General features: G+C 41.3%; 1 protein-coding gene across 3 annotated transcripts; it reads right to left on the minus strand.

Moving 5' to 3' along the window:
* Positions 1-2,307: 2,307 nt before the first annotated feature.
* Positions 2,308-9,567, minus strand: znf281b (zinc finger protein 281b). Of its 3 annotated transcripts, none has more exons than XM_017434027.3 (7): positions 9,423-9,567; positions 6,743-7,262; positions 6,425-6,538; positions 6,193-6,316; positions 5,406-5,489; positions 5,149-5,267; positions 2,308-4,970 (listed from the first exon to the last, which is right to left on the minus strand). In XM_017434027.3, the coding sequence occupies exons 2-7, from the start codon at positions 7,187-7,189 to the stop codon at positions 3,348-3,350; spliced, it is 2,511 nt and encodes an 836-aa protein (XP_017289516.1). In that variant the 5' UTR covers positions 7,190-7,262; positions 9,423-9,567; the 3' UTR covers positions 2,308-3,347. The 3 variants fall into 3 exon arrangements, with proteins under 3 accessions (XP_017289516.1, XP_017289524.1, XP_024866853.1); XM_017434035.3 differs by lacking the exon at positions 9,423-9,567 and adding an exon at positions 9,090-9,326; XM_025011085.2 differs by lacking the exon at positions 9,423-9,567 and adding an exon at positions 8,936-9,065.
* Positions 9,568-9,805: the final 238 nt, after the last annotated feature.

A 9,805-nucleotide genomic window follows, 5' to 3' on the forward strand; every position in this document is an offset into this window, starting at 1 on the left:
ATGACATGTCAAAAGTAAACAAAAAAAAAGAAGAAATTAATTAGTAAACAAGTGGCAACTAGTATTACAAAACTTTAGTTTCCAATTATATTTTTATGATAATGACTTACTAATCAGGGAAATTAGGTTCCTGTTTGTGGAAGTACAGGGTTTTTTTTTTTTTTGCTCATCACTAATGTTTGCTGTTTAAATATTTCATAGTCTAATGTATTTGTAATAAAATATGTTGCGGCCCAAACTGTGTAACAAGAGTCCATTATTAGGATAAACGACACTTCCAATTAAAGAAAGAGAGAACAATTTGTAAATGTATATAACCTTAACCCTAAAACTATTAAATACATTTTAGAAATTCGATTTCATAAAATAATATTTTCTCAAATAATGTAACAACATTTTAAAGCAAAACAAAAAAATTATATTAAAAAATGTAGCACTGTTACAGATCTTTAGAAGATCACTTACCCAGAATGTAAACATGGGTCTAAGAATGGAACCTTGAGGAACACCTCCATTTTCCATGCGTTTTTAATTGGGTTGTAGAATGATTACTTTGAGAATTTCATTAAAATCCATCCAGTGGTTCCAGTGGATATTTTGCTAACACTATAGACACACCTGAACGTCTCAATAACTTAATAAAAACAATTTTATAAAGCTTAGCTCTTCTTAAAAGACTTAAAAAAAAGCCAAACACTACACATTTTTAGTAACAAAAAGGTTTTTATTGGCTTCTCTAATCCGTTCATCATCTCAATAACAGGTACAGTCTGGGAAATCATACCACAAGGGGTCTAGAACAAATAAGACAAAGGAATGGGGGAGTTTCTGCTACAAAATTTGGTACTGAGGTGACAGGAAGAAAAAGAAAAAAAAAAAGCCGTACAAAATGTTTTCATGCATACTGGAAAAAAAAAAAAAAAAAAAAAGTTTTAGTGTTTTTGTACATTTTTGTAAACAATATCCTTCTAGCGATCATATCAAAACACATTATGGCAAGTAACAAAAATAAGGGATATAACATGAGAAGAATGAATGTTCTATGAGGCATCTATAATTCAACACTGCTTGGCGTGGATGTTTTTACAGAAAAGAAAATAATACATTTGCATTTTGATGAGTCTTTTTCTCTATAATTGTAAACACAGGCAGTGTTAAATGATTATACAATATGTCGAACCTATACTACAAATATTTCCACTACATACATAGAACGCGTCCCTGCTTTCTTACGCTTTAATGATATGAGGTATATTTAGGTCAATCTTCCCCTCCATCTCGCCCACTACTTTCTTTTTCTTTTTTTTTTTCTTTCTGGTAATTTCTTTCTCTCGTTTAAAAGCATAGTGTGTTTGGAGTGAAGTGGCTGGTCAGTCAGTCTTTGTTCCATGTGATCTGAGCAGCTTCAAAGTCTCTTGGCTGTGGAGCTCACAGACATGGTTGGGGGGGGGGGAGGGTAACGGCTCACAGGAAATCAACTAAATTAAATATCAACCCTGGCTGCCGGACAGAATGGCTTTAGCCAAGGAAGACAAAGAAGGCCATTGTTTATTCTTGTGAGTGCAGGGCTGCATTTTGGGGTGGGGAGGTGGATTTAACTTTGTTTCTGAAGCCGTTTCTTGCAACTACTATAGAACAGTGGGGTTTAAAGAAATTCAGAAGAAACAACAAAAAAACAAAAAACAAATGCAGGTCCGTGAAAATCTGCCTAAACGTATCTGCTACTGAGTACGAGTGATGCTATTGTAAAATAAATAAAAGGGTCGGGGTATGCATCCAACACACCCGTAAGGGTTCCAGCATGTCAGCCCATTTCTCAAAAACACTTAAATACAAAGAGGTACTCTCAAAATATCGTATAACAAAATTATGGCAAATATCATCTTTTTACAACATCACCCGAAAAACCGAAAGAAAAAAACAAAAAAATCCCACCCATCCCACCCCTACGTTCTACCCTTAAAAAAAAAAAAAAAGAAAAGAAAAATAAAAAAACCCTTAAATGCCCATGGTCACACATAATCAACCCCATTAACTAACCCAGCCCGCCCACCCTCCCATTCACAGTTTTCTCCTCTTAAAAAATATTAATTAGCATAATAATCACGTATCACATATGCAAATTGAATGGGTTATTGTCGTTTCCAATGAATTGTTTAAAAAAGTGCTTGTTTGATTCCGTCGACATAAAAAAGGAACAGCAAGGAGTGGAGTACAAAAAGTGGTGACTTATTTAAAATAAGATAAGTTATTTCCGCAAACAGCATGATATATATATATATATATATATATATATATATATATATATATATATATATATATATATATATATATTAAAAAAACGACTGGCGTCCATTGCGTTCTGAGACAGACAGCTGTAACAGCGATGCAGTTACTTCTTCGTTGAATTTCGTCTGAGCTGTCTTTTCTTACAGCCACACTGGCACACACACATACACGCACACACATGTGACTGTATGGTTCTACAGGTTTTAATCATCTGACGCTACAATAATCAGTCAGTAATAATGAAACATCTTCGCGTTTAGAAGATGACGTGAGGGGCACAGCGGGCTGGATTCTGCTACAGTTTGCACTGAATTGTGTAGATGTGGCTCTCAAAAAAGAAGAAATGTGGGCGTCTTCGTATTGAGACAACAGTACCGTAATCTCGACAAAAGCTACGTGCAGTAGAAACCAAACGTTATCATGTACTGTAAATTTGTTCTAGACAAGTAAAAAACAAAAAAAAAGTGGAAAAAATAAAAAGTCAATTCAAAGCTTCGCAGTCTCAAAGTACATCTGTAAAAACTGTGCTAATTGCATCTCATAATACAAAGTCTTATTACACAATTTTGCCTATTTTCCTGAGTTATATGTTTCTTGTAACAGACAATATATACTTTTTTTTTGCCATTTGAATTCTGGGCCTTTCCCTGCCACAATGTTATTATTATTGAAATCATCAACATTATTCATAATTACTTTACAATGGTATGATGATTGATAAAAACCCAAAGGTTCAGAGAAAGAAGGAAAAAAAAAAAACAAGCATGTTCAAAGCTACCCTCTAAATGTTTTTAAATTACATTTAAATCTACGGTACGTTCATATCAAAATCACTACTCTTAAACAAAACATAGGCGACTACATGATAAAAATGAGAATTTTTAAAAAAAAAATTGCATTTGAGGCCATAGTAGACCCTCCCTGGTCATTTTTGTATTAAGATTTAATGGCAGTGTTCATAAAACAAAACTTTGCAACAGGAACAAAATTAGAGCAGGTGAAGGGGCCGTATGGACAGTAACAAAACAGGCCCCTACAGGCTTCACCTTGTCTGACCCTTATCTGAAACTTTGGCTTGTCGGGGTTTTTGATCCTGTACTCACTGGCTCACTGACGTCAGCTAACAAGCTGCTATACCCTGAGAATTCTGACACTGGAGTCCGTATTCTGTGTTCCACCTCTGCTCCAGGGTCGCTGCCGTAGCTCAGAGGGGTCCGCCGTCCGGACTTGAACTGGGAGCCAAAAGCTTGGGCAAAGTTCTCGATCTGGTACGTGGTTTCTTTCGGGGGGTTTAATGGGGACAGGTCTGGGTAGGTGGAGCCGTTGGTAGGTGCAGTGCTCCCTACAGCCTTAGACTGCTGTCCCTTGGAGCCATCGGCCGTGCCGGTAAGCTCCTGGGGGGGAAGGTTGAAGGTGCCTGGGGAGTGCTGCTTCTCCAACTGTTCGGTTAGCTCCTGAGATGGAGTCAGCTGCTGGTGGCCCGTGGATTCCAGGCTGAGGTGGTAGCCTGTCTGGGAGGGGGATCCGACAAGCATTCCATAGTGGGACTTGGAGGAAGATGACGAGGACGAGGATGAAGGGGCAACAATGGGCAGCGGAGAGGAAACAGCAGGTGGGTAGCCACAATCTAGTGGAGAAGTGGTGTATGCATGTTTGTCAGAAAACAAGGGCCCTGTGGGACTGGAACTGCTGGACAGGAGCGGGAAAGGCCCCGTTGGACCAAGGCTGGGGAAGGGTCCACTATGGCTGGTGCGCTCCAGGGCCTGGAGGAGGAACTTGGAGTACTCGCTCATCACTGCCGTTTTGTCACCACCGTTGGGGGAATCATCCTCCAATTCTGGGGTAACCGGGGCTGCTGGCTGGAGGTCTACATGGTGTGGGTGGTCTGACAGGTCGAAAGTCACATCGTGGTGGTGCGTTCCCTCTGGCTTATGGCTATAATGGTCTAGCAGGCTTTGCAGTACCTCATCTGGAATGCCTGACTTGTCGTGTTTGAGCTCCAGCGGCGAGGAGTCCAGCATGGCCAGTGTGGGCTCTGGACCCAAAGAACCCTGGATCACACTGCCGCCCTGGGATGCCATGTGAAGTGAGCTGGCTCCATAGTCGTTGTTAACTGCGTGGAGGTAGCGCCGCTTTTTGACAAACTGCATTGCATCATCATAGTTGCTGCTGGTGGTGGGACCAGGCTTGTTGCCCCCAGGTCCCTGGAGTAGACCCATGTTATCAAGTCCAGAGCCCTCCACGTGATCCATGGCACCAGGCTTCTGGCCTAACAGTTTCTGTCCATCAGCGCCATCTTCCAGGGAGAGGAAGCCCTTATCTAGCCCTTTGCGACCAGTTTTTTTAAAGACCAACTTGGGAGCACGCCCTTGCATGACAGGATCAGAGCCTGAGGGATGCTCCATGCTGAAGTCCTGCAGGCCTAGGTCGCGGGCCATCCCCCCAGAAGATGAGGTCGCCGTCGCCGAGGCGTTCTTCTTTTTCTTGCGTTCACCACCTTCACCATTTTTGGACTTTGCCCTCTTGCGTCCAGAGGTGGTAGAGTTTCCCTGAGAGAGTGAATAGCTGCCCTGGCCTAGCTCCGCTTCAGTGAGCTCCAGCATGTTTGGATCTAGACCCTTTTTTATGGCTTCTCCACAAGTCCGTTTGTGCTTCAGTAACCGGTCTGTTCTTGAGAAAAACTGAGAGAGAAAAAAAAAAAAAAAAAAGAGGAAAAAACTATTATAGTATGCACTACAGTGACAAACAGCTTAATAAGTAACCTAAAAAGTAAAACAATAATAATTATAAAGAAAATATCGAAAATTTAGTAAAAATACCAACACAAAAAAACCCAAAACAACGCTAATAGGTGCCTACTTGTTGGCAGGTATCGCAGCGATACGGTTTCTCGCCGCTGTGTGTCCTTTTGTGTCGCTCCATATGGTACTTCTGAATAAAGCGCATGTTACATTGGTCACAGCTGAAAGGCTTTTCCCCTGCAGCAACAACAGAAACACCATCAGAAATGACATAGCTTCAACAAAAAATACAGCAGAAAGACTTTAATTTCAGGTATAATAAAAGAAAAACAAACAAACAAACAAAAAAAATCCCCCACAGAAGCTCAAACTCACCGCTGTGGATTTTCTCATGCCGCTGGAGCAGGTACTTCTGAATGAAGCTCATGTTACACTGACTGCAACGAAAAGGCCTCTCACCTGTAGAGACAACCATTCACACACTAAGTTAAAGAAGGCCTCAAGCAACAAGCCTGAAGAACTATTGCGCAAAACTACTTTCAGAAAACTACAAAAATGTATGGCTCCTCAGACATTAAATACTAAGAAACAAGGATTAAGACTTTTCCGCAGGATTGTATAAAATGTAATCATTTTGGTGAAGGATTGTATAAAATGTAATAATTTTGGTGACTTCTTCTTTAAAGCCTTTATGAGTTTTAACTTCAAAAAAACCAAGTGAGGAATTCTTAGTAAAGGGAATGACCAAGCTGTCGAGAAACACATGAGTAATAATTGAGTCATCGCTGTATTTGGTGGTTGTCTGGTTTTAAATAGGATCCCAAGGTCCCAAATACTCATTGTAAGGCAGAGCGTTATGGTTTTACACATTGCACATGCATCATCAAATCTTGGGTAACATGGCCTTTAACAAGTTAGCTGTTCAAGTTTTTTAACAACATATATGAGGCTGCAGAGTTCATTTAAACTGATTTGCATCCATCCCATAGAAACAGTTATTGTTTCTATAGCTTTTACTGATCTATTACTTATTTTACATTTACTGTCTGCAGCTCATATAGTTAGATTTTTAGCCATAGAAAAACTAAGAAAAGGAGCTTTACACTGTATAACATGATTCATATATATTCATTCTATAGATAAAGCAGTGAAAATCCCTTACCTGTGTGTATGAGCACATGTCTACGCAAGTGGTAAGAGCTGCGAAAGGCAGCGTTACAGTGCTCACAGATATGTGGTTTGGAGTTTGGGGACAGGCAGGCTCCATCTCCTTCCAACATCATAGCCTACGAGAAATGTACAAAATACATCTATGTTAGCCTAAAAACAAGCGATGTCCCTTTAAATGCAGTGACAATTTTCAGCCAAAGACATCTTTAAAATACGAGATTAACCTTTGCAGCATCGCTGCGTTTCCTTCGAGCTTTGCCTCCTTGCCCGTCCCCATTGCTTCTCCGCCCTCTTCTACCTGAGGACTCTTTTGGCTCTTTACCTGGTCTTCCAGGCATCTAAAAGAAAGCAGAAATAAATGCACCTCAGTTAAGAGAAAGGTAACAAATACTACTTTCATTGTGAACAAATAGTCAGTAAATATCTATTGAAAGTTCTGCGTACAGATGAGAATAAATAAAAAAAAAAAGCAAATAAACGGCAAAAATGCTGGGCTAAACTTGTAGTTTAAGATATTTAGAACCAAAAATCCCCCCTCTCACCGGTTCTCCCAAGGAACGGACGTTGTTGAGGCTGAGGTCATGCAGGAGCATGTTCTGGTGATTTTGGTGCTGGTTGCCGAAAGACATATCTGCCATGTCAGTACCACTTTTCCCTGAGCCCCCTCCAGCACAGTTCACCCCTACTCCACCACCGCCGTAGAGGGGCATTCTGTAATCCAGCTCACTCAGTCGCTCCTGTTTAATGCCCATGCTGTGTAGGAAGCCCCCCGAGTTTGCCGCGGTGACCTGGTGCTCTGGAGGCGAGTCGCGCTCTTTCTTCAGGATCATCTCTTGGGGAAGTTCACCCATAACTGACTGGGAGGCCAGCCGCGTGAAGCTGGTGACTGGAGGCAGGTGGCTGAACATAAGCATGCCCGGTGGAAAATTGGGGTCCATGCCTCCATTGCGCAAAAACTCATTGCCTAACTTGTCTTGGATAATACTCATGGTGGTTGTTTACTTTATGCAGGGGGAAGAAGGAGGGCGGTTAATCTAATGAGGAATGCAGGAGGAGATCATTCTGAAAGAGAGGACAGATAGAAACACATGTTTACGTCTTCATAAAAGACACATTTCGGCAATTCTCCCGAAACACCACACACATGATCAACCTTTTTCAGTAAACTCTGTCACAGTGGCAAGGCAATAACACAGTCAAACTGTAAATGTGATTATTTTCTTAAATCTAAATGAATCGGAATTATTTTCTGAATTATAATGTCTAACAGCCAAGAGTGATGTATAACATCTTATATGCAAACACATTATGTTCAGTATTACGGTTATAGATAATAAAACAAGCTTTCAGTAAATTCCATGTGCATTATAATTATTTCTAAATTTACCCCAAGGTCCCAATTGGTTACAAACTTAGACAGGCTTTACCCAGTAAAAAGCACACACTGTCAATGAAACTATGCACATTTAGTCTGACTATACACAAAAAAACTGTTTATTTTAAAAGGGAGGCTTTCTATAAATAACTTACAATGAGAAGTACAGTGGGTAATGAAATAATCATTACTCCAAAAAACCTGAGGAACATTAAATGATTAATTTCTAGCCTTAAACTCATACCACCACCGGATAAACAACTCAAATGGTCCTAAACAAACAGAAAAAAAGTCACAACACATATGCTTTGCGTGTATTTTCAGTAACAGATTCCAGAGACGTAAAATGTTGACGTGATTTAAGTAAATCTAGTATAACAAAGCACACATTGAGGATTAACACTCATCTGCTTCATGTGGGTGTTTGAGCCAATTACTCATGCAAAATGTGAACCCTTCCTTTAAATCCCAAAGGAAAATTATTTAAAAAATGGCGCATATTTAATCCAAATCTCCCACGTTTTTAGCACCACCTACGAATTGAACCGGAGTGAAAACAAGACCTGCAGCGACTAATAGCCTTTCGACATTCACCCCTATTGTTATTACTCTCCGGTGCAAGCTGGATCACGCCAAAATGCCACTTTTAGTCTAATAAACCTGCAACGAACCCAAAAGCCAGGGACACGACCGGGGCTGCGACACTGGCGAATTAATCGCTTCAGCTCACTTGTCTAAAACAAACGAAATTTAGGTCAAATCCAGCGAGTCGATTTGTGGGATTTTAAGCAAGGGAGCAGTGCGGCGACCTTAAGTGGGACGTGTAAGCAAGCACGCATGGACCGGGAGAAGAAACCGAACGAGAATTTATTGTTTAGTCTAGACCTGCTGACCATTTGGCTCCGCGACACCGCATTCAGCAGAAAGCGGATGAGCTTTTGTGATGCATAATAGTTAGCCAGCTAGTTAGCATCGTTAGCTAGCCACAATGAGACACAATCAAAGCATCTTTGCGTCCTCAACCAAAACAATCGGTTCAGACTCCCCTATAAAATAAATTTCTAGCCTTCTATGAGCTGCATCAACGCTGAAAGTCAAAATACCTCAAAAGGCCCGAGATAAATTTAAAATATTTATCATTTAAATCGTTATCGAGGACGTAACGTTTTAGCATGTTACGCGCAGCTGCTATCAAGTTAGCTAAGGCTAAAATAGGACTCGTGATTTAACGCCACTTACACATTAACATAAACTATTTACAAAATAATACTCGAAGGCGTTCGACAAACGATTTACCGTGAGTTAAATGGGACCTGAATGAAATAAAGCTTGATTCGAGGAGATAAAGCAACCCATTTACTTTGAAGTTGGGTCTGCGGCACGTATCGCTCATACTCCGATTCCCCAGCTTTGATGACGCCCGTGAAATCAAATCTGTCTGGCTGCGAGCAGCGCTGGCGCTCTATTTATTGATAGCTAAACTTTGGCTATAATTACCACCGGATAATGCTTACCAGCCCCCGGGTGGCTGGCGAAATATTCACCAAGCGACCGGGCTCCACGTAGACTTAAATGCGCCGACCGAGCGCACCACAGCTACACGCTAGTCCGAGGCAGCTGTGTTTATAACAATTAGGCTGCCACGAGCTAGCTAGTTAGCCGTTAGCTAGCCCCGTGTGAAAACCCGCATTTAGGGCCCAGGCAACAGAAACAATGATGCTGGCTCTCCGTCTGCACACACACACACACACACACACACACAGAGTCGGACAATCGTTCCCGTAATTCTCGACAAAGGCCGACGGCTCGGTTCGACCAAATCCCGGTTCGCGTCTGTCCCAGCTCACCTACGCATGACCGCAGTTGGTTCCAAACGCGTTTGTATCGTCTCCGTCTATGCCGCTCGGGGGATTTATTGCCAAAACATTGTTCTCCGGCGGTCGCTGCTTTCTTCCATGTTGCCCTGGCGCGGGGAATTGTGGGTCCAGCGGCGGACGGGTCGTGAGAGGAGACAGGCGAGGAGCCGCAGAGGAGGGGAGGACTCGTCATAATAAAACTACACAGAAAACATTAAATCCATTTACATGATATGTTTTTATGCAGTGGTGGAATATATAAATATATTTCTGACACGAAGATGCTTTACTGTTTTACACACAAACACTTTTAATCTGACATATAGACACTTGAGCCTCATGTGGCTCAGAGCAAAAAATAAAAGGTTTATTTT

The sequence above is a fragment of the Kryptolebias marmoratus genome, linkage group LG17 (genome assembly GCF_001649575.2).
Source record: "Kryptolebias marmoratus isolate JLee-2015 linkage group LG17, ASM164957v2, whole genome shotgun sequence".
NCBI classification, from domain to species: domain Eukaryota; kingdom Metazoa; phylum Chordata; class Actinopteri; order Cyprinodontiformes; family Rivulidae; genus Kryptolebias; species Kryptolebias marmoratus.

Excerpts from the sequence above, each read along its gene's own strand:
- znf281b (XM_017434027.3), bottom strand. The coding sequence starts at position 7,189 with ATGAGTATTATCCAAGACAAGTTAGGCAATGAGTTTTTGCGCAATGGA. Across the intron at positions 5,490-6,192 it reads ACATGTGCTCATACACACAG|GTGAGAGGCCTTTTCGTTGC; the intron begins GTAAGGGATTTT and ends TTGTCTCTACAG. Across the intron at positions 4,971-5,148 it reads GCTGCGATACCTGCCAACAA|TTTTTCTCAAGAACAGACCG; the intron begins GTAGGCACCTAT and ends TTTCTCTCTCAG.